Raw genomic sequence first — 24842 nt, forward strand, 5'->3', positions numbered from 1 at the left:
TTGTCATGGTACGAAAAAAAACAAGTATTTTCTTGGGATTTATTTTTAGCATGCTTTTTATTAATTCAAAATTAAATTTAGGTGTTTTTTTTTTCTTACTTAATGTTCTATTTGTGCGAAACGTGTTTCGTTGGCACCTTTTTTATCGCTTTCGGCAACTCTGGTCTCAACACTATTTGTGAAAAGTTCACAAAGTACGAATCGAATAGACGCTTTTTTGTGAAGCTCCGCTTTAACACCGAAAATACCTTAAACACGGCTTTAAAAAAACTAAAAACTGCTTACTACAGCAGCATAAATAAGAGTACAGGACATAAAAGTTCATTTTGCCGGGAATAAATCGGTTCTAAGCTACAAAAATCGCTTCCTAATAAATCCACAATTTGAAGTGCAACAACAAATCATTTAAGAAACAGTGCATAACATAATACAAGATCACAGAGACAAAACACTCGATACATAAAACACTCAATTGAAAAACTCTCGTCACCAACACAACACCAACTCAACGAAGAATAAAAACAAAACAAAATATGGTTTTGCCAGAGGGAAAACGCCTGAAAGAAACCTCTGGCTGTAAGCGCGGGCGCCCCTCTGACGCTGCCTATGACACTGCCTCACCCATGTTTATCGCGGCAATGAATAGCCGTTTTGATGAACAAGCCCAGCTGATCAAGTCCACCATCCGTGAGGTCGAGGAGGGGATGCTTGAGGTGCTGCAGGAACGGCTCTTGGGCGTCACCACGGAGATGAAGCAGATGGCCGATCGCATGTTGCAGCTGGCACGGTGCAAGGTAAGCTTGACGCACAGCGTGCCGAAAGCGAGGCGTGCGCAGTACGTATGCATGGCGTTCCTTATGTTGACGGAGAGAAACTAAGGCCGCTGTTTAACAAGCTCTGCTTCGCGACAAGCCTTGTTCGGGCTCCGAGAGTCCGCGACATTTTTAGGGTCCCAAAATCGCAAAATTCACTGGTCGACCCGCCAATTCTGATAAAATTGGAAACTACGAGGGAAAAAGTTTCTCTTCTTCGCGCACTGGCTGATTTCCGACGCACAACAAAACAGCAACTGAGCATACACCTGTTGGGCTTTGACTCGACGGCCGCTCTATATGTTAATGAGCAGCTCACGAGAGATAATTTCCTTATATTTAAAGAAGCCATGCGTTTGAAGAAGCAGAAATCTCTTGCTGCTGTTTTTACGCGCCGTGGGATTGTGCACGTGAAGTGCAGTGGGAGAGGGGACATTTACATTATCCAGCAACTTGATGAGCTCTCAGCGATGAGCTCTCTGCTCTCGTCCTCTCTGGACCAGCGCACTGTTTGCCGAAGTTACCCCTCGTGCTGCCCAAAATAGCTTTCGTAAATAACATCTCTTTTGCAGCTGATATCTTTATTTTTATAGTTTTTAAGAGTAATTTAGGTTTTCTAGTGGTAATCTTTTTTCGTTCAAATCTAGCTTATGCCTTCTCAATTCATATGTGCGGTTCCCAATTTACCTTATACCCCACTATTAATGCAGGTCAGTACAAATAATCCAGTCTGCTGAGAATTCTGTGTAAAATAAAAGTTGGTCTGAAGATTGTCCACATAAATGCTCAAAGCTTGGTCAGAAAAATGGATGAGTTTAGGGAACTTTTTGTAGGATCAAATGTTGATATAGTGTGTGTAGTAGTAAGCAACAAATACACTTCGAAGCTTATTAAATCAAACCCGAAATCAAAAATGTTAATCTGTTGTATTTATAGACCCCATCGAATGACCGAATAAACTGATCTCTTAGAGTCCGTATCAGACATATCTGTGGCGTACGAAAACGTAATCCTGGCTGGAGATCTTAACATCAATTTGATCAGAGAACAAAGTGTACAAAATGACTTTAACTCTCTTGGCCTAAGCTTGGTAAGCTGCCAACTACCTACGCATTTCACAAGTACCTGTAGCTCTTTGTTAGAAGTTTTCTTTATTAGTGAACTGTCAAAAATCTATCTCTATGACCAGCTGTGTGTGCCAGCGTTCTTTAAACATGACTTGATATTTATGGCATATGATTTTATTTCTGACAATTCAACACGATTTTTTAACTATAGGAACTATAAATCAATCAATCTCAACAACCTACTAACTGAATTTGACAATTATGACTGGACAAACATTTATGACTTCGCCACAGGATCAACATCTATTATTTAATTCGACGGTTATTTGAACACTGTGTTCCGTTAAGAACAACAACACAAAAACCTGCCGTACAGCCATGGTTTAATTTGGAAATTAAAAAACAAATTCGCCTGCGGGATAATGCCTACAAACGCTGGAAAAGGTATAAAACTGAAAGCCTGCACATCATTTTTAAACAACTGAGAAACTTAGTCACAAACTCGATCTCTTCCTCCAAACGTAGATTTTATAATGATAAATTTGCCAATGCAGAGACTCCTGGTCAAGTTTGGAAGGACTTGAGAAGCCTAGGCATAGGAAAACAAAATGCTATGGCTAAATCGGACCTTGATGTAGACGCCCTTAATAGGAAATTTTCAGAGGTTCCTTCCGTCATTCCTACACATAATTTGTACCTGAACTCAACAACATCCTGTGATATTATTTTTAGCTTTATGTGTGTAAGTCCATGTGAAGTCCTTGAATGTATACTTAAAGTAAAATCAAATGCAGAAGGTCTAGATAATGTTAGTCCCAAATTTATAAAAATGTTGCTCCCAAAACTAATTTGTTATATTACCCATATTTTTAATAAAGTTTTTACCACGTCAATGTTTCCTGATTGCTGGAAAATTGCTAAAATTTTGCCCGTCCCGAAATCAAAATATTAATTTAGACCAATTTCAATCTTGCCTTTCCTTGCTAAGGCTTTTGAGCAATTAGTTGCCCTGCAGATGCAAAATCACCTGGAGAACAATAATCTTCTTAGTTGTAAGCAATCAGGTTTTAAAAAGCACAGAAGTTGTACAACTGACATTTTAAAGATATCCGAAGACATTCGCCAAAAAATCGATGACAGCAAAGTAACCCTCCTAACACTTCTTGACTTTAGCAAAGCATTTGACTCGATAAACCACGAAATACTCTGCACAAAGATTCGCACACTGTACAATTTCTCTTCAAGTGCAATAAACCTCATCCGAACATATCTCACAAACAGGGTGCAGGCCGTCGTCTCCGGGTCGCAAAAATCTTCATTTCTGCCTCTCACACAAGGAGTCCCACAAGGCTCAGTTTTAGGTCCACTGCTTTTCTCGCTATATGTAAATGATCTCCCTAAATGTATTTCTGTTTGTGATGTGCACCTATATGCAGATGATGTCCAGTTATATGTTAGCCGTCCCCTAAGTCGAATTAGTGAGTGTATTAGAATTAGCAACAATGAAATTAAACAAATAAATGATTGGGCTGATGCGAACGGGTTAGGACTCAATCCATCCAAATGAAAGTGCGTTCTAATTCATAAAAAATCAATTGACTTTAGCTGTCTTCCAAAGATTGAGGTAAAAAATGTTGAAATAGAATTTGTTAAACGAGCCACAAATCTGGGAATAGAATTTAATTCCACCTTAACGTGGGATGACCATGTGAACAAAGCCACAGGAAAAGCATAAAGCATGCTCAGGCAGCATTATTCCTGTGATGCCATAAGCATGAGAAAACTAAAAGTTGCCTTCAACTCAATTGCGCGATATGTTTTTAATTTAAACCGCAGGGAGCACATAACATGTTACTCAAACAAAATTTTTCAACTAAGCCTTGAGTCATGGATTAAGTTAAAAACCCTCTTATTTCTGCGTAAACTCCTGACTAAAAAAGAGCCGCAGTACTTAATTGAACATGTGCAACTGGCTTCGTCTGCCAGAACAAACAACATTGTCTGCAAAAGATTAAAATTGGCGTTGACGGAAAAACACTTTTTCGCTATTGGAATAACCTCCCAAACAATATTAAAACTATACGAAATGAAACGCACATTAAAAACGTACTTATAAACTATTTAAAGGGCACAAGCTAATTCTTATTCTTATTTTAATCTTAATTTATCATTTTTAATGTCAATCTCATATTGTTTTAAATTCAATTCATTTCTTTATGTTACTCATGTCACCATAACTCGTTAAAATATTAAATTGTTATTGTAACGTAATGTAATGTAATTTTACTTCTAGTATTTAAGTTTTATTGTACGAATCCCAAAGTATTTAAGTTTAAATGTAACAATCATAAAGTGACCGATGAATCTGAAAAGACTTAGTCTTATATCGTCGGGATACTAAAACAAATAAAATTAAATTAAAATTAAACTGACACCAGAAGTTTCTAAAACTGGTTAAAAAGCGGCATACAAACATTTGAAAATGTGTATTTGTGGCCGCTAATGCCACTTCCTTCAATTTTCAGCGTTTAAACTAGTATACCATTAATGTCATAAACTGAGACACCAGCGGGCTAAAATTTAATCAGCAGTAAAACTCTGCCAAATCAAACGCCGTTGTCAATAGGGGACAGTTGCCAGTCAACTGTTTTTTTTGGGAACAAAAGTGGCCAAAAGAATGGAAATTTTCCTATCTTAAGAAATTCGAAAATGTTATCAAATTCACTTCCGATTGAAAACCGTAACACGGTTGATATACTTTACATGGTCGGAAATGTCCCCTTATCACTTCCGAGGGAAACCAGGAACAGGCCTGATAAACTTTATAAGGTCCGCAATATGTCTTCTGCTGCGTTACAAGCTTCGGACTGAAATTATAATACCCTTTTCAAGAGTATAACAAGAAAGTGAGCAAACTTCGGCATGCTGAAGATTATATACTGTTGCAGCCATTAAAAAAATTAAATATTCTATAAAACGGCTACATATCGTTTTTTATGCGTGTAATTTTTAGAGCTCCATCGATTGGCGCTTCATTAGATCGTTGTCCAAAAAAAATTAAAAGAAAATTCCGAAATGGTAAACCGTTACAATAACATTACCATGAAAACAGCTAAGCTATTTTTTTTATACCCTTGCAGAGGGTATTATAATTTCAGTCAGAAGTTTGAAAAAAATATTTAATTCTTGCAATAGCTGCAAGGGTATATGAATTTTGGCTTGCCGAAGTTTGCTATTTGTCTTGTTTTATTTCCTATTGTGCTTTATATGTAGTATAGTCATAATTAACGGGCCGTTTTATCGAGATAGCTTAAAAATAGAGAGACTAGTTTACTGGCATACGATCATGACTAGATCGTATCTAAAAGTGATGACGATCTAGAATATTTTTAATTTATAGGGTCGGAAATGTCTCCTTCGCCGCGTTGCAAACTTCTGTCTGAAATTATAATACCCTCGGTATGGGTATAAAAACAATAAATTATAAAAAAAACAAGAGAGAACGCTATAGTCGAGTTTTCAGACAATACAATACCCGTTACTCAGCCAACCAACTTCAAACTAAGTATTATTCCTACAAAGTTTAAGCAGCACCCCCGCTAACAGTTCTTTCGTCTATCTACTACAGCGATTGCTGGCAGAACTCCGGCCGAGCATAGGCAGAGGGCCAACAGAGGCGATTAAGAGCGGCGGCCGAGGACTTAAAACCGCATAACTTCTAAAATATTATAAAAAAGTTTGTGTATACGCATGAAAATCGCATGAGAATCGAAATTTTAGTGATTCCAAGAATATTTAATTTTTGAAATAGCTGCAAGGGTAGATAAACATCGGCTTGTCGAAGTTTGCTTCTTTTCTGGTTTTTAGTAAAACAGATTTATTTTAACAAGGAAAAAATTAGCCCCATGGCCTTTTAGTTTTTTAGCAAATCTTTAATAGAGTTTTGTAGTTCCTGGCTTTAGCATTGCCAAGAAAGTTTTCCATGCAGCCGCTTCAGTCGCGGGTTGCGAGCCACAACCCAGCGATCGCGTCATTTTTGCGCTTGGTGGAATCGGGTTTCCATCGCAAAGGGCTAGTGACGATTCGAGCGCCACAAGCCGATCCGTATTTTTACGGCAGTTGACGTTGCCATGTTTTCGAATGAGATGGCATCGCAAACCTTGATGGACACTTTTTTCTTTACATTTGCATTTTACTTTTTGGACTTTTCCCTTAGGGAGACTAACAATAGGTGTTTTAAATCTTAAATTAAAAGCTATATGACAGTCAAATTGACTGATTCTAGATTGAGGGGCTCTTATAACTTTTGTTGAGCTGGAAACTTGGATTAAGTCCCTGACGAGCTGGTTTGGATGATATTTTAGCTTGGTGTGATAGGTCGCTTTTTGTTTGGATGTATCATCTTTTATGGGTAGAATACAATGATATCTTTTAGGGGTAAAATTAAAAGATACAAAAGCCATCAATAGTCAATTGCTCTTTAATGACTTCGGCAACTTTATTTTGCTGGAACACAATTGACTCCGTTTCTGTTTGAGTAAAAATAATAGGTGACGGTAGTGCAAACGAATTAGTTGCAGGGCTTGTCTGGAATACATTTCGAAGATGTATGGTAAATGTACAGGCTCTGCCTTTTTTGCAACGGGCTCAGATACCTGAAATTTTCTTATAGTGATAACTTATAGGGATAACTGACATAACAATTCGGGTACTTTTCCTTTAAGGCTAACTTGCGAGCCCTTTCTACTTTTGATCAGGTAGGTATAATAATTTCTTTTTTCCTTTGGTAAGGGAAATTACATGAAAGTTATCTTTCCCGACTGCTCATCTTTTTGGTTGAATTGGGTGTTCGAGCTCTTCTCCCGAATTTCCTTGAAGTTTATTGTGCAGGCTCCGATTTGTTTGTCTTAGATTCCGCCAAATGGGATAATCTATTGTTATTCAATGCCTCGGCTTATTCTTTCCTTTGTTTTTTGAGGGGTTAGCTTCCGTTTCATAATTTTAAATAGCGATCCATACCAGACAGTAGTCTGTAGTAGTTTTATTTTTGCGAATGACACTAAAGCTTACTCTTGGTGGTATTGTTGGTTTACCGGCTGCAGAAAAAGAAAGTTCAGTCGATATCGCATTGTTGTAGTTGTCACTGTTGTCGTTGACGCGCTATGTGTCGGAGGCTCTGGTAGAGTCTTGCATTATAAGCTCCACGACGTTAGAGTTGGGACGAAAAAGCTCTCTGGTTTTCAATGAAAAGTAGAGTTGTCGTTCGTTGCGTTTGATAACGTTAAATTATTTAAGAATTAAGGATACGATATGCGATTAAAATCACGGAACCTATGATGTCGAGTTTAAGAGTTTTACAAACGGAGACCGTCAAGGAAATAGAAATTCAAATTTATGTTTCAATTGTCGGGAGGGCCTTGGATTGCTTTGGGATTTGAAATCAAAGTTCTTTGTTTTGCGGTGTGTCAATACCTTGTTTATAGTTACGTCCTTTTTAAATATTGTTATCAGGAGGAAAATTGGGATTGAGTACTTATACCGTGGACTTTGTAATCAGATAACAAGTAAAGCTAACACTTTCGGAAGCGCGTGGAAACTTCGGTAATTTCCTTTTGGGTAATTGTGAATGGCTTCTTCCGCACTATATTGACATGGTGGCACCGAAACCCATCACTGGTGGCGTTTTCTCTGCCCAAGTTCGATCAAATTTCGACGCGCTTGAGCTCTATAACTAAGAGAGAATCAGTGAGCTGTTGTTGATTATGCTCGCTTGATTTTTATCACTCAGCCCAGGGTGTGCGTGTGTGTATCGTGCGTGCCGAACCGTCTTAACAATTTATTTTGGCCATAACGCGCAATTGGCACTCATTATCATAGTCACCCACTCCCCTCAGCCCGCGGTCTATTCTGGTGGGCCATAAAGACAAACTGTGACTTTATTTATTTTGGACCCACTTTGGGTGTTCGCCGCTTGAGTGTGGTCAGGATCGAAATTGCCCACTTTATGCAAATCCAAGCTAAAGGGCGTACTTCCCCGTCTCGCTTCTCACTCACGAAGTATTTCGGTATTTGCACGAGAACTTCTATGATCTGATTCATAAGCTTGTTCTTTTTTGGTTTGAACTATTTCTTTAAATACTGCGTAAGTTTGATGTTTATCCTTTTAAAGTTCCTATTCATTATGTATATATTTCTGTAATATTTTCTATATTATTGTATCTTTAACGAAAATAAATTTTGAATTTAGGTTGTCAAAAAAGTCTTGCGGTGTTTTTATTGAATTTTCAATTGTTCATAAAGTTGGTTACAATAATGCGATTTAAGGCAAATATGCGCCGTTTTATTCGATGACGCGTTCCCAACAAGATGCCAACTTCATAATGCTCCTCTCATAGAAGCTCGCTTCCCTATTGGCAAAAAACTCGGAGAGCCAATTTTCACAGGACTCTGTTGTGGCCAACTTCAAACTACCAAGCGCGTTCGCCATGGACAGAAACAGGTGGTAATCACTTGTGCGCCTTACGTTAACGTAAGTGACACACTTTTCATCGCCAGCCACCATACGCTTCAAAAACGGGTCGATTTTGTTGCGATTTAGAAGCGATTCGCATGCGTCGATACGGTCAAAGATTTTTTTTTGCGTCAATTCGTGTGGCACCCATACATCGAGCTTCTTAGTGACTCCAAGCTTCTTCAAATGGTTTATAACAGTTTGATGACTCTTGCCCAGCTCTTGACCGATGCTACAGCTGCTACTATGCCGGTCTCTTTCGACCAATTCAGCGATTTTATCGCAATTTTCGACGACAGGCCTTCCGGAGCGTGGCGCTTCTTCGACCACCTCTACACCAGAACGAAAACGTTGAAACCATCGTTGAGCGGTGGAAATGGAAACTGTATCGGGTCCATAAAGTGCACAAATTTTATTGGCGGCTTGAGATGCATTTTTGCCTTTATCGTAGTAGTACTGTACAAACGACTTAAAAGAAAAGACAATCAATCAAACACGTATTAGCGCGTGATATTAGCATTCCAAAAAGGTATAGTAAGACCTGATGCGACGAATAAAACAAGAACTACGCGCTTTCAGCGCCAGCTAGCGAAAATTCCGCAAGACTTTTTTGACAACCTAATATTTTGTGGGGGAGACGCAGTCACAGTAACTTGGAGGTTGCCACCAATCATTGGGTAACAGTTGGTGAAGCGATCCTGGCAAAGGAAAATAAATAAATTGAGTTCAGGTCCCATTTTTTTATACCCGTTACTCGAAGACTAAGAGTCTATAACGTATTGATCACAATAAATAGCCAAGTCGATGTAGCTATATCTTTCTCTCTGTGCGTCTATCTGTCTGTCCGTTCGTATAACCGCCGAGATCTCGGAAACAACAAGAGCCAGAAATTTCGGATTTAACATGCTTGTTTTAATTTGGTCCGCAAAAGGCTAATTATAAGGCTGCATAAGGTTATTCGGTAAATATTTATCGACTCATTATATTTTAAGTTTTTAGCAAAAAAGTAAGGTGCTGCTTACTCTTAGCATGTAGTTTTAACGCTTCCAGATGGCGCCATCTAAAATAGTAATGATTTCTGGGGTATTTATACCCTTGCAGAGGGTATTATAATTTCAGTCAGAAGTTTGCAACGCAGTGAAGGGGACATCTCCGACCCTATAAAGTCGGAACGAGCCGGATCGGACGACTATAGCATATAGCTCCCATAGCAACAATCAAAAAAATTATAACTTATCTGTTTTTAATTTTTTTTAGTACGTTTTTTGATATTTAGAGATTGTTTCTTTTTTAAGAATTACGGTTTAAATTTGTTTTAAATCGGACGACTATATCATATAGCTCCCATGAAAAACTATTAAAAATATTTATTTTAAGTCAACAAAAATCTGACATATATTTACCGTAGAAAGTTTGAAAGGTTGAAGAGTTTATTTGGTATCGACAGATGTTGAACGAATAAATATATACCAAACAAAAATAACTTTATACTTAATTATTTTGTGAATATAAAAACAGTATTTATTTTATTTTTTTATTGTTTATTTAAGAAAACAATAAGCAAAGTGTCGGCAAAGGAGTCTGGAAGTCTGGATATTCTACCATTTATTTGGTAAGTCTGCATTAGGTAAAATTTTCTGACAAAAAAAAATATTAAATAATTGTTATAACTGCAAGGGTATATAAACTTCGGCTTGTCTAAGTTTGCTTTTTTTCTTCTTCTTCTTTATTGTTTGAATTTTATCGAATTTGGACGACTATATCCAAATTCAAAATAAAATTGAAATTTCTCAAATTTAAAATTTATTTTTTTATTCTTTTGGACATAGGAATGGTTTAATAATTCAGAAATACGCTTTTAATTTTATTTAAATCGGAAAACGAATTAATAGAGCTGCCATAGGAACAATCCAATAATTGAAGTGAAAATTTAAATGCTTAATTTTTGTAATAGCTGCAAGGGTATATAAACTTCGGCTTGGCAAAGTATGCTTTCTTTATTGTTTTTACGTATTTTATATTCTTTCTATATATAGTTTTTTTGAACGTGTGCGGAGAGTGAAGTTAACGAAATTCATTCAAGTCGATTCAGCAGTTTACTTGCAGTATAGATAAATAACCTAGATACCGACTGCAGCGCTATCTGTCGGGCTTATTTGTGAATATAAACCATCCTAGATCCCATTTGAACACACAGAACAAAAAATTCATTCAAATCGGTTCAGCCATTTAGGAGGAGTGCACTGTCAACACACGTACAGAAGAATTCGATACATAAAAATAAAACAAACTACGTAATTAACGCTTTACTTAATCCTGCGTAATCTTGTTAGAACTGGTCCACGAAAAGCAACTGTTTTTAGGTTAACTTCGACCTAAAACATGTTTCAATTAATCAACTAAATACAATATGAAACAAACGCTTACATAATTTGGGCACTCTAAGCATTTTATACATACCTTGATTAATATTTTTAATGATTAAAATCACAAGACATAAAATAGTAAATTGTTAAACTAATTTATATGTAATTCAGTATAGAATTTTTTTATTGTATTTTTACATTGTAATACTAAATACGTCGTGTGTTTTATAAGTATAACTGTGGTTCAGTGGGGTGTTCTCAGAACACCCGTCAAGCAGCTATTTTGTTTGGATCAGAGCTCGCAAATATCCGACAACCATTACAATGTGTCCGAAAAATACCGATTATCTAAGGACATTTTAAAATTGAGTTGGGTGCAAACACTTTTTAAGTGTTTTTGCTCAAAAGTTTTTCTGCTCGGACACTTTATTGTGCTCTATTTGTTTCAGTCTTTCAGGGACTGCTTCGACCTGTCACATAAGTAAAAAGTGTTTATGAATGCGTTAGTCTCTGCGACCTGCGTGTGCCAGCAAATTTCTGTTCCGTTTTAGTTTTCAATAAGGTTAAATCATTATAATTAAAATGGGAGGTGAAGAAAACAAGAAAGTTTATCTATTATTCAAATTTGATAATGGAAAATCAATTTGTAATTTTTTTGGTGTGAAGCTAAGTGGAAAAAATATGACCAATCTCAAGCGCCATTTGGTCTTTCTTTTGGCAGATCTGGCGCATGTGGTACTTGCTACCCCGGCCACTCAGGTATCTGAAAGAGCATGCTCCGCACTGCACTGTATTTTAAGTGAGAGGTGCAGGTTAATAGTTAAGCTAAATTCATAATAAAACATTTCATTGTATGTAAAAAGTATTTGATTCCTTTTCTAAAATGTCCTGAACAAACCTATAGTTCTTCTTTCTCGCACACAGACACTTATCCCAAAGTAGGCGTCTCACTAAGTTGTTTTTGAGAGACCGATTTGTCTATTTTGTTAAGCCGAACAGTCGGACCGAAACCAGAAACAGAAACGAAAAAAATGTTTTGCTTCTGTTTTGTTCTCTGTTTTGTCATTTGCGAGCTATGGTTTGGATATGCAAAAATTCAAAGGTGCATCAGGCACATTCAAAATAAGAAACAAACGCTTTAAACGAGTGCCTCGACTATTAGATACAATAACCAATTTTAAAATAAATATGCCCCCTTAAAATGATCGGGTTTTAGGTGGCGCTGTCTGCCGGAAAATTTACATTTATGCTAATAACATCCAGAATAAAACAGGCCAACAGAAGTTTTGTGCAAGCCCAACCGCATATAGTTGTTCACTTTAGCGTTAGTCCATCAGCTCTGGTATATGAGGTATATTTAATTTGAAAAAACCACGTTTTTTTCCATTTGTTTTTTTATATCTTTTAGAATAGTCAACAAATTTTAGTACGCTTTTAGTCTGCAGAAACGAAATTTTGTCGGGCTGCGTAATGCTCTTTTTTTTGTATAAGTTGAAAGATATTGACCGAATAAACATATGCAGCATATAGACACACAGCCTCTGCAATTTCTCAGAGTGACATTAAAACTTTCGCAATTTTTGGGCGTTAGAATGTGCGTGGCCACATTTTGAAATGAACTTGCGACTCGTGGGCATATCTAGAATCCGAACGTTACATTGATCCTGACTAATAACACAGCCCGACAAAATTTCTCTTTTTTCGATATGAAGGCTTAATGGCACTTGACTATGGCAAATTATCTTTTTCTAAGCATAGTATCCCACTACAGCTATGGCCCATCAACTTTGGTATTTGCTCTTTTTTTAATTTACAAAAATCACTTTTTTTTCTTTAGTTAAGTAATATCTTTAAGAATGGTCAACCGGTTTTAGTACACTTTTTGCAAGTTAAAAGTCTTATGGTTCTTCTACATGGTCTATTTTGATTTCCTTCCCTAAATAAATTGTAATTTTAAAACCAGTGTAAGAACTGTATCTTTCGAGAGATGCTAGCAAATAATTCGATGTGGTAGTGGTGATTGCGAATACATTTCTTCGGCTTTTCAGAATTGACAATGTCAAAATCGATGGCAACATTTTTGGCGATTGGCCATTATGATTTGTTTTCATAGGCGATAGACAAGATGGTTCTCTTCGTACTAGGTGCGTTTGATTGTTTCGCCGTAAAATAAATAAAATACGTCTTCAAGTTGATTTAAATGACGCCGAGAGCTCTGGTGATGGTGACCTCGCAGATGTTAAGTCTTTTCGTAAAGTTGCAATTCGTGAGGTCAGGGTGGTTAGAATGCCACTTGGTTAAAGGGAAGTCCCTCTTTGAAGGACTTCGAAGACTTCCTGTTTTATGCGCTCCAAGGAAGGTATGTCGTTCGCTCCGCATAATAAATCATCAACATAGAAAGATGATTTGATGACCGCTGCGCCTGTCGGAAACTGTGCCATGTACTTGTCGGTCAAGTAATGTAAGCTGTGTACTACATGGTACGGCGCCGTAGCAGTTCTGTATGAGACGGTATTTAGACCCGAAGTTTGGTTGTCGGTCTTGATGGCTTCAATACGCAGTGGTGGGGTATATAGTAGTGCGACTCGTGTAGGTCGGGATTGGTCACCAAAGACATGTGACCAAGCGTTTGGTATTCCTGCATAAGCGACACATATTGGGCTCCATTGCGTAAGATCGACGACGAGCTACTTCAGCGGAGTCTCCCAGTAGAGAGGGATCATACTTAAATGGAAGGCTGACTACACAGCGACCGTTCGAGTCTTGTGCAGTAGTTTTTATATAAAGAGCCTAACAAATTTGGTGTTGAGGCTGCAGATTTTCCATTGAAGTAGCGACCGATTCAAGCTCCCTTCCAGGGCATTGTCGTCTCTTACGACGACGGGAACCTCAAACGGTCGTGGTGGAAGCGCGCTGAAGTGGCCCGGATTGACTGCCAGGAAGGTTCTGCTATGTGTTTGGTGGGATTGGCAGGGAATCATCCACAATGAGCTCCTCCCCTATGGCCAAACAATCAATTCAGACCTGTCATGCAATTCAGCTCGGATGTGTGGTTCATTTGCGTCCACCGTATAGTCCGGACCTCGAACCAAGTGTTTACCACTTTTTCTGTCCATGGCGAACGATCTTGACAGTCGGCCACAAAAAAGGCCTACAAAAATTGGCTCTCCGAGTTTTTTGCCAACAGGGAAGCGAGCTTCTATAAGAGGGGCAGATTATGGCAAATTATGATTTTTTTGCGTATATGTTTAAAAGCATCGAAGCTAGTTCGATAGTTCCTATGACAGCTATACGATATCGTTTTCCGATTTTAATAGAACTAAAAGCGAATTCTGGAAGGGTCAAATTATTTATAAGCCAAATAGAATAAAAAAAAAATTATAAAACAGAAAAGTTACATAAAAAAAAAACGGACGGACAGACTCTCTCTCTCCGATTTTAATAAAATTAAAAGCTTGATTCTGAACTGTCAGATAATTAAATAATCAAAAAGAATTTCTAAAAAAATTACAAAATAAAAGAGTTACATTTTTTAAAAAAAATTAAAAAAACAGAAGGGCCGTATGTTGCACTGCTTGTTGCTGGCACTGCGCAATGGTTCGAGGAACTGCTTGGCGTTTCCGATATGTGATGGCAGAGTGTACTGCTTGTTGTCGACGTTGTGCGGTGGCTGGTTGCACTGCTTGGCGTTGACGCTTCGGGATGGTCGATTATGCACTGCTTGGTGTCGGCGATGCGCTGTGGCTGGGTGCACTGCTTGGTGTCGGCGTTTCGGAAGGGCCGTCGTTCGAGTACGTCGGGTTCGTAGTGTTCTGTGTCGTTTTAGAGGAACGAACTACTTGGATTTTCCTGGTATTCCTCCTAGTTGTTGTTTCCTCGAGAGTCGTCGGAACGCAAGAGCCTGGTCTGGGGCTGTGTCTCCGCTTATATAGGCGCTGCTTAGTGTGACCAAATCGGACGATGATGATAATCCCGCTTTGGGTAATCGGGTTTATTGGGCGATGAGTATCGGCAATCGATAACTTCGTCGAATAAGTGTGACCGGGTGCTGTTGGCTTTGGGTGCGCATTTGAATAATGAAAGGCCAGTATTTGGAATGTTCTTTTTAAGCTTTAATGTAAAAGTTGAATTTTATATATTTGTGACGGTGGGTCGTCACAACCCTTGCAGCTATTGCAAGAATTAAATACTTTTGAAAACATTAAAATTAGGATTTACTTGCGTATATGTTGAAAAACATAGGTATTTTATATGATATAGTCGTCCGATTTTGATGAAATTTAAAATGTAACTCTAAAATATTTAACCATTTCTATATGTCGAAGAACTAAAAAAACAAAATTAAGAAACAGCAAAGTTATTCTTAATTCCGTATTCTTATCCGTAATTCTGAAATATTTAACCATTACTATATGTCAAAGAACTTAAAAAAAAATTATGAAAGAGCAAAGTTATAATTTCTTTTAATTTATTTTTTCGATTGTTCCTATTGGAGCTATATGCAATAGTCGTCCGATCCGGCTCGTTCCGACTTATATACTACCTGCAATAGAAAGACAACATTTGGGAAAGTTTCATGCAGATAGCTTTATAACTGGTAGACAAGTTAGCGTAGAAACGGACGGACAGACGGACATGGCTAGATCGACTCTCCTAGAGATGCTGATCAAGAATATATATACTTTATAGGGTCGGAAATGTCTCCTTCACTGCGTTGCAAACTTCTGACTGAAATTATAACACCTTCTGCAGGGGTATAAAAATTAAATTAGTTGGTATTTAAGAGACAGCGCCATTCAACAACAAGAAAGGAAGCAAACTTCGGCAAGCCAAAGTTCATATACCCTTGCAGCTATTGCAAGAATTAAATATTTTTTAAAACATTAAAGTTATGATTTACTTGCGTATATGTTTAAAAACATTGAAGCTATTATGATTTGCAGCTCAGTTATTAGATATTTATTTTATTTATTTTTATTATTTCTATGGTAGCTATATGATATAGTCGTCCGATTTTGATGAAATTTAAAACGTAACTCTAAAATATTTAACCATTACTATATGGCGAAGAACTAAAAAAATAAATTAAGAAACAGCAAAGTTATAATTTTTTTTATTTATTCATTCGATTCTTCCTATGGGAGCTATATGATATAGTCGTCCGATTTTAATGAAATTTTACCCGTAACTCTAAAATATTAAACCATTACTATATGTCGCAGGACTAAAAAACTAAATTAAGAAACAGCAAAGTTATAATTTTTTTTATTTATTTTTTCGATTGTTCCTATGGGAGCTATATTTTTATGAAATTTAAGCCGTAATTCTGAAATATTAAACCATTACTATATGTCAAAGACTAAAAACAAATTAGGAAAGAGCAAAGTTATAATTTTTTTAAATTTATTTTTTCGATTGTTCCTATGGGAGCTATATGCTATAGTCGTCCGATCCGGCTCGTTCCGACTTATATACTACCTGCAATAGAAAGACAACATTTGGGAATGTTTCATGCAGATAGCTTTAAAACTGATAGACAAGTTAGAGTAGAAACGGACGGACAGACGGACGGACGGATGGCTAGATCGACTCCCTTAGAGATGCTGATCAAGAATATATATACTTTATAGGGTCGGATATGTCTCCTTCACTGCGTTGCAAACTTCTGACTGAAATTATAATACCCTCTGCAAGGGTATACAAATAAAAAGATTAAAAAATAAATAAGAAGAGGACGTTGAACTTATAATATCTTTTGACGTTGTATACATTTTCACAGACAACATAATGGAAAAATGGAATGACATATCTGTACATACAAATATACTAAAAACACAATACAAAAAGACTTTGAATTTAAAAAAAAAAATTAATAATTTTGCGAGCACTTCGGGCGACTAGTGTTAATGTGCTAACCTAAAATATGCTGTTAACTGAAATACAATGTATAACTATAAGTGTAAGCTTTTACAAAAACGATCTAGATAAAATCAATCAGACCAAAGGTACATGAACTTAAGACAAGAACAATTTGTTCTTTTTCGTTTTAAAAAATAATTTTATACTTACTTATGTATTTCTGGAGATTCATAAGACAGCAATCGAACTAATGGTGGTATTCCTCCAAGAGATCTTGTACGTTGTTTGTTTGGGTCATCCATGTAGCATAAATGTTGTAAATATGCTGCAGCATTTGCCTTTATAGCACTGTTCGGATTGCTCAAAAAACTTATAACTTCAGAAAGATTTGGATCCCGCCACCTCATCGTTGAACAAAGATCGTTTTCTGATCCTCCAATGTAGTCATCTTTTTCTCCCAACCTGTGAGGCACATTATTCAACGAACTCATGGCAAATTGTGGTAATTTAAATTCAGCAGGATTGTCAAACTTAAGACATTGGGAATCTGCTACTACTTCGGATACATTTAGGTTGTCATTATAGGTTCTTCCAGAAAATGGTTTAATATTCGAAATTGTGCTTTGAATTCCTGTGTAGTTAGCTTCTGACGTATAACAGTAAGGTACAACGGCTTCATCAGTGTACTCAGATTCCACTCCGCAATGTATACCAGCTACACCATATTCTGCCGTATCCTCAAATTGGCCGGCTTGCACATATCTTACTGTCGGAGCTAATGAATGATTTTCAATAGCTGGAATCGAAATATCTCCAGAAGTGTTCTCAATTTTATTTTGGGGACCTAGAAGTGAACAAGTTGGGGCTACTTGGGATATGGCACTAATTCCAGGTGGTTTTGTTATATATATAGGCGTGTTTGTAAATCCTGATGCCGAAAATTCTTCAAAATTTTGAAAGGATGTATATTGGGCTGGTGTATTTCCTGACTCGGGCACCAAAGATAGATCCATGTTCATGTTATGTATTGGATTCATATTTAAACTGAAATAAAAATGTCAGACTATAATTGATTTTCAAAATGATAGATAATACTTGGTTTGAATAATGTATTACATTGTGCAACAAAATAAGACCTTTGTTTTTTTTTCATTCATTAAAAAATAGTGTTCGTCATTTGAGTATTGTAAAGATATTTGTTAAGCTGTTACAAGCCAGGTCACTGATAGCTGTGAGACGAGCAGTTCACTATCTTGCCCCACTGCCATAAGATTAAAGACTTGGAGTTCTTTAACCCGGACGATGTATGGTCATTTCATGTATTTTTCTTATCAGTTAAAAATGTAAAGAAAATTATTAAGCTGTTATTTGCTAGACTATTGAAAGGTGTGAGGCGAGGAACAGCTTGCAGAAACCGCTAATCAAACTCCCCAAACGGCTCGGCATTAACAGCTCTTTTTTTTATTAAAAATCATGTTAATAACCAAATCATGTTATCAACCCGGAAACTATTACATTCTTTCGCCTTCATGGCGAATTGGAATTCGGCACATTTGGAATAAAATACTAAACAGAAAATCACATATCGTTTAAAAAAATTAACTTTCAAAATGGTCGGGGTTCACAAAGTTGATTTTATAACTCCTTTGCATTCGCATAAGGGTCCGGTCCAGTAAGGCAGGCGATTGTCGTGCTGATTATGGAATCAGATCCCTCAGTAGAGGCTGCGCAAGGGGATCTGAGCTTCGGGGTCAGCGCGTTTCGATTTAAAATTTAAATTAAAATTTGGTCCAAAAGGGATCTCAGCATAGTTCTGCTTCGTATTTTCAAACAAATTTTAATGATTTTTAAAAGATATAGTTAATCCAAACCTAAGTCGAAAAATATTTCTAAACTTTGCATATTTTATTTCTAGAAAATGAAGTAGTAATTTGTTTTAGAACACCAAAAAGGTTTTTAAAACCGTCTCGAGTCTGCCTTATGAAGCAACACATCTCAAGTTCCATTTCCTTGCAGGACTCATAGAACCACTTGAGCCCAGTCCGCAGGTCAATTTAATCTCTAAGTCTGCATTCAGCACGCATAATTGTTTCCCAGAGCCAGCAGAAGATATCTTTTAAAGTAGATGGAAGCTGGCATCCTTTCTTAACACAGGTAACAGACATATGATTATGTTTTTTTTTTATAATAAGAAAAAACAAAAAAGGAAGCAAACCTCGGCGTGCCGAAGTTCATATACCCTTGCAGCTATTTCAAAAACTAAATACTCTTGAAAACATTAAAATTATAATTTATATGCGTGTATGTTTAAAACATTGAAGCTATGATGATTTTCAGCTTAATTATTCGATAGTTCCTATGACAGCTATACAATTGTTCCTATGGGAGCTAAGTGCTATAGTCGTCCGATTTTGATGAAATTTAAAACGTAATTCTGAAATATTTAACTTTTACTATATCTCGAAGCACTAAAAAAAAATTAAAAAACACCAAAGTTATAATTTTTTTTTATTTATTTTTATGATTGTTCCTATGGGAGCTATATACTATAGTCGTCCGATTTTGATGAAATTTAAATCGTAATTCTGAAATAATTAACCATTACATGTGTCGAAGAACTAAAAAAAAAAATTCAAAAATAGAAAAGTTATAATTTTTTTTAAATTATTTTTCCGATTGTTCCTATGGGAGCTATATGCTATAGTCGTCCGATCAGGCTCGTTCCGACTTATATACTACCTGCAATAGAAAGACAACTTTTGGGAAAGTTTCATGCAGATAGTTTTTAAACTGAGAGACTAGTTTGCGTAGAAACGGACGGACAGACGGACATGGCTAGATCGACTCTCCTAGTGATGCTGATAAAGAATATATATACTTTATAGGGTCGGAGATGTCTCCTTCACTGCGTTGCATATTTCTGACTGAAATTAAAATACCCTCTGCAAGGGTATAATGAAATAAAAAGATTGAGAGAAAATAGATTGCAACCACCACCATCATCAACCACCGACACGTTCATTAGGACTCTTAGGCGCCTCGCTTCAACGCTTTTGGAAGATCAAATCTAGGACTGAGCATATACAAAGGTATAATTTGCACTAAGAGGTGGTGAGAGACTCAGTCGGGGAAAACATTGTTGAATTTACTTTTAAACACGACAGTCAAGAGTTTGGAGGTAGACTGCAGGCCGCTTCTACGCTGTGGAGCATCGTTTACAGCGTGATACGGAGCCTACACAAACAATATGCCAAATTCATCAACGAATAACTGAGATGGTTTTGAACTATTGGACCGCAGTTTCTTAGCCTCAATGGCTTCTCCTTCGTAGTGTAGTGTAGTCAATCTAGACGAAAATAAAGAATCAGGATAAGATGTAATTGCTATTTTATTTTTTTTTTCAACACAAGGAAAATCTTTGCTCAATTAAAAAGTTGTTATCCATCAAAATATATTTAAATAATTTTAAATACAGCGAAGTTATAATTTTTATCATTTCTTGTTCCGATTGTTTCTAAAGGAGCTATATGATTTAGTCGTCCAAACCGTCTTCGTACGACTTATAAAATACTTGCATTAAAAACAAAACTTTTGGGAAAGGTTTATCCAGATAACGATAATATAGAGAACATCATAATTTGCAGCCATAAGCTTTGGCGAGTTTTGTTTGGGAAATATGGTTGTAAATGAGATGACAGCTTAGATTTAAAGAAGGGCCAGTGGGAGTAAGACGTCCCAGTCGATACCAGACCAGTGTACAATCTTGCTCTTTAGCTCATTTTTTAAAAACTAGCCTCCAACCTCCTCCCTCCACGTCAGAACACAAGAGCTAGCTTTTCCTTTGCTTCCCATTATACTATGAGTACAGAAACCTGGTTTAAATATATTGAATTTTAACGCAAAAGAATCAATAAAATTTTTTTTTTAAAGAAAATTTGCATATAAAGTCCAAATAAATGAGATTGAAGAAGAAGGAGCATTTTTTTTCTAAGACTAAAGACAATTTTTTCTTCATTTTAATAATACTGCAGAGGGTAGTTTTCTTGAAATTATGGCGTTTTTATACCCATTACTCGTAGAGTATGTAACAGGTAGAAGGAAGCGTTTCCGACCATATAAAATATATATATTCTTTATCAGGATCAACAACCAAGTCGATCTAGCAATGCTTGTCGGTCTGTCCGTCTGTATGAACGTCAAGAACTAGGAAACTACAAAAGCTAGAGATTTGGGATTTGGCATGCAGATTAGTTTTTCCTACGCAGCGCAAGTTTATTTCAAAACGCCCAATCTAACGCCCACTCTAACGCCCACAAATCGCAAAACACTTAACTCGTCAGTCAAGTCGTTCTGAGACATGTTAGACCGTAGGTGTTGTGGGTTTCGGCCATATCTATCGGTCGGCAAAACACTTTTAAAATTCAGACTTATATTTTGAGAAGTCCTTTGCATCCGCTCTGCCGCTGTTTGGCCGCTTTTCTGCCGCTGTTCGGCCAGTATTCTCCAGGTAATCGCTGCAGTAAAGAGACAGAACAACACAACTCTTTCCGACAAATGGCGCCACCTAAACGTAAATTCAAATGGTTTAATCATTGTTTTTAGTTTTAATCTATTTTTACCTATTTTTTTAGTGTTTTTTTTTTGTTTTTGGAAAAAATTGTTAAAATTTAGGAAAATATACTTGGTATGCCCTCCCATTGGTTGAGAATAGTTGTACATTCTTTAGGGATCGCGATTTATAAAGCAGTCATGGTCGAGTGGCTTAGAGCGTTGCTCTATGGCGCGAGCGGTCCCGAGTTCAAAACAAGGTCAAGGTAAGAGTTTTTCTGAAAAAAATTTATTTTTTGACTAAAAGTTTATGCATACCTTGATCAAGGCAAAAGCGCGAGCCGATCGGACGTCTATATCCTATAGCTCTCATAGAAACAACAGGGTGAAATCGCTAAAAATTGTATACTTTTCAGGATATTTCGCGCAGTATATAAGCTATTGACATGAATCTTTCCAAATCTTTGTTTTTTTTGCTGACCTTTGTCAGGGTAAAAGGGCCTACCGATCAGTATAATAGGAATAATAGGGTGAAATCGGTCCAAAATTGATGTTTTTCAGGATATTTCGCACAGTTGAAAGCTATTGAAATCAATTTTTCCAAGCCTTATTTATTTATTGATCAGGGAACAGGCGCTTGCCAATCGGACGTCTATATATTATAGCTTCCATAGGAAAAATGTTTACACTTTTGCAATTTTAGCAATTTCGGTTAAGTCTGCAATGGTATCAAAACTTCGACTTGGCGAAGTTTGCTTCCGTCCTCTTTATTTACCATTTTTATACCCTTGCAGAGGGTATTATAATTTCAGACAGAAGTTTGCAACGCAGTGAAGGAGACATTTCCGACGCTGTAAAGTATATAAGTTAACACAGGCAGTTCCCACGAGACGAAACTGCTGAGTTGCAGACCATATCCGGTGGCCTGCACGCGCAGCGAAGAAACCGCTGACCGCGCGTTCCGGGTGCAAGTACCCGGAGTCAGAACAGAGCACTCGCGGAGCGAGTGATCGCCACGGGCAAGGACAAAACGCTGACCTGGCACTGTGGCGACAGCGCTGCAGTCAGGCAAATGTCTCAAGCTGCAGTTGGATAGGTTCTTTAGTTTAGTCAAAAATTGTACTCCAGAGAACTAACTCTGTATAAAATACCTATGCCCTTACGGGCGTATGGAAATAAATAAAATATAAAATAAATACCCAACGGTTTTATAATTGGCGCCCAACTCAACGATACTCACGCGATCCAAGTGCAAGAAATTGCAAGTGAAAGTAAAAAGTAAAATTAAAATCAACGACACATGCGATCCAGTGCAATAAGTGCAAGTGAAAATATAAAGTGCGGTCAAGAACTGGCACTAGAAAAATAAATACGAAAATCAAACCATAATATTTCCCAAAACTTTTAACAAAGTGAAGAACACTGAAAAAAAAATTCCTCTTAACAAGTGGAAGAAACCAAAAGCCTGCAACCCAAAATCTAAACAAGTGGAAGAAATCACCCAAAATCTAAACAAGTGGAAGAAATCTAAAATCTGCAACTCAAAATCTAAGTGGAAGAAACTCAAAATCTGCAATCCAAAATCTAAGAAATTCCTCTTAACAAGTGGAAAAAACCGTCTGCAACGGGAAGTGCAACAAATTATTCCCTAAGAAGACAACAGCAGCGGCAGCGATAACGGCAGCAGCAGTGACAACAGCAGCGACAGCGGCGGCAGCGACGACAGCAGCGGCAGCGACAACGACTGCGGCAGTACCAGTGGCGGCGAAAGCCGTCGGCAAAACATAGAACTCGAAGACGAAATAAATATAAGAACATGTGAGTAGGCTTTTTGTCCTAAGTGTTCGCTAATGCAAATATTTCAAAAATAAATCTCATTGACACTTAAAAACGAATAAATTTAAAATTTTCATATAATAAAATAAACCAGTTATATTTTTTGGAGAATTTTTAGTAATAAAAATTTATATTTTTGATGCCTGATTTCCGACAAAAAAAAAATACAAAATTTTTTTAATAAAACGTTATTTTTGATATTTAAATTTTTTTGCAAAAATATTTTTTTAACAAACCCTTGATTGAATTTTGTGGCACCCACGATATTTTTTTTCTGACTCATGTATAGAAATAGCGACAACGTCTCATCGGACGAAGAAGTTCTAGAAGAATACAAAAAACTTTTGAAGACAAGAGTAGAAAGGCAGAACAGAATCAATCTGAAAGAGATTGTCACCCATCGACCAGCAGGGTACCACACATCCGAGACAGTGTTCTTGACTTTATTTTATTTCTAGAAAATGAAGTAGTAATTTGTTTTAGAACACCAAAAAGGTTTTTAAAACCGTCTCGAGTCTGCCTTATGAAGCAACACATCTCAAGTTCCATTTCCCTGCAGGACTCATAGAACCACTTGAGCCCAGTCCGCAGGTCAATTTAATCTCTAAGTCTGCATTCAGCACGCATAATTGTTTCCCAGAGCCAGCAGAAGATATCTTTTAAAGTAGATGGAAGCTGGCATCCTTTCTTAACACAGGTAACAGACATATGATTATGTTTTTTTTTTTTATAATAAGAAAAAACAAGAAAGGAAGCAAACATCGGCGTGCCGAAGTTCATATACCCTTGCAGCTATTTCAAAAACTAAATACTCTTGAAAACGTTAAAATTATAATTTATATGCGTGTATGTTTAAAACATTGAAGCTATGATGATTTTCAGCTTAATTATTCGATAGTTCCTATGACAGCTATACAATTGTTCCTATGGGAGCTAAGTGCTATAGTCGTCCGATTTTGATGAAATTTAAAACGTAATTCTGAAATATTTAACTTTTACTACATCTCGAAGCACTAAAAAAAAATTAAAAAACACCAAAGTTATAATTTTTTTTTATTTATTTTTATGATTGTTCCTATGGGAGCTATATACTATAGTCGTCCGATTTTGATGAAATTTAAATCGTAATTCTGAAATAATTAACCATTACATGTGTCGAAGAACTAAAAAAAAAAATTGAAAAATAGAAAAGTTATAATTTTTTTTAAATTATTTTTCCGATTGTTCCTATGGGAGCTATATGCTATAGTCGTCCGATCAGGCTCGTTCCGACTTATATACTACCTGCAATAGAAAGACAACTTTTGGGAAAGTTTCATGCAGATAGTTTTTAAACTGAGAGACTAATTTGCGTAGAAACGGACGGACAGACGGACAGACGGACATGGCTAGATCGACTCTCCTAGTGATGCTGATAAAGAATATATATACTTTATAGGGTCGGAGATGTCTCCTTCACTGCGTTGCAAATTTCTGACTGAAATTAAAATACCCTCTGCAAGGGTATAATGAAATAAAAAGATTGAGAGAAAATAGATTGCAACCACCACCATCATCAACCACCGACACGTTCATTAGGACTCTTAGGCGCCTCGCTTCAACGCTTTTGGAAGATCAAATCTAGGACTGAGCATATACAAAGGTATAATTTGCACTAAGAGGTGGTGAGAGACTCAGTCGGGGAAAACATTGTTGAATTTACTTTTAAACACGACAGTCAAGAGTTTGGAGGTAGACTGCAGGCCGCTTCTACGCTGTGGAGCATCGTTTACAGCGTGATACGGAGCCTACACAAACAATATGCCAAATTCATCAACGAATAACTGAGATGGTTTTGAACTAT

At 36.8% G+C, this 24842-nt stretch overlaps 1 protein-coding gene across 1 annotated transcript in view; it reads right to left on the reverse strand.

Annotated features, from left to right (window-relative positions):
* The window catches only part of LOC128253376 (catenin delta-2), a 113188-nt gene that overhangs the window by 59659 nt on the left and 28687 nt on the right, over positions 1–24842 (reverse strand). Inside the window, 1 exon segment of the mRNA XM_052981723.1 lies at positions 16826–17659. Coding sequence (XP_052837683.1) covers positions 16826–17652 — 827 coding nt within the window. The 5' untranslated portion in view covers positions 17653–17659.

This window comes from Drosophila gunungcola (assembly GCF_025200985.1).
Source record: "Drosophila gunungcola strain Sukarami chromosome 2L unlocalized genomic scaffold, Dgunungcola_SK_2 000008F, whole genome shotgun sequence".
Classification (NCBI taxonomy): Eukaryota; Metazoa; Arthropoda; class Insecta; order Diptera; family Drosophilidae; genus Drosophila; species Drosophila gunungcola.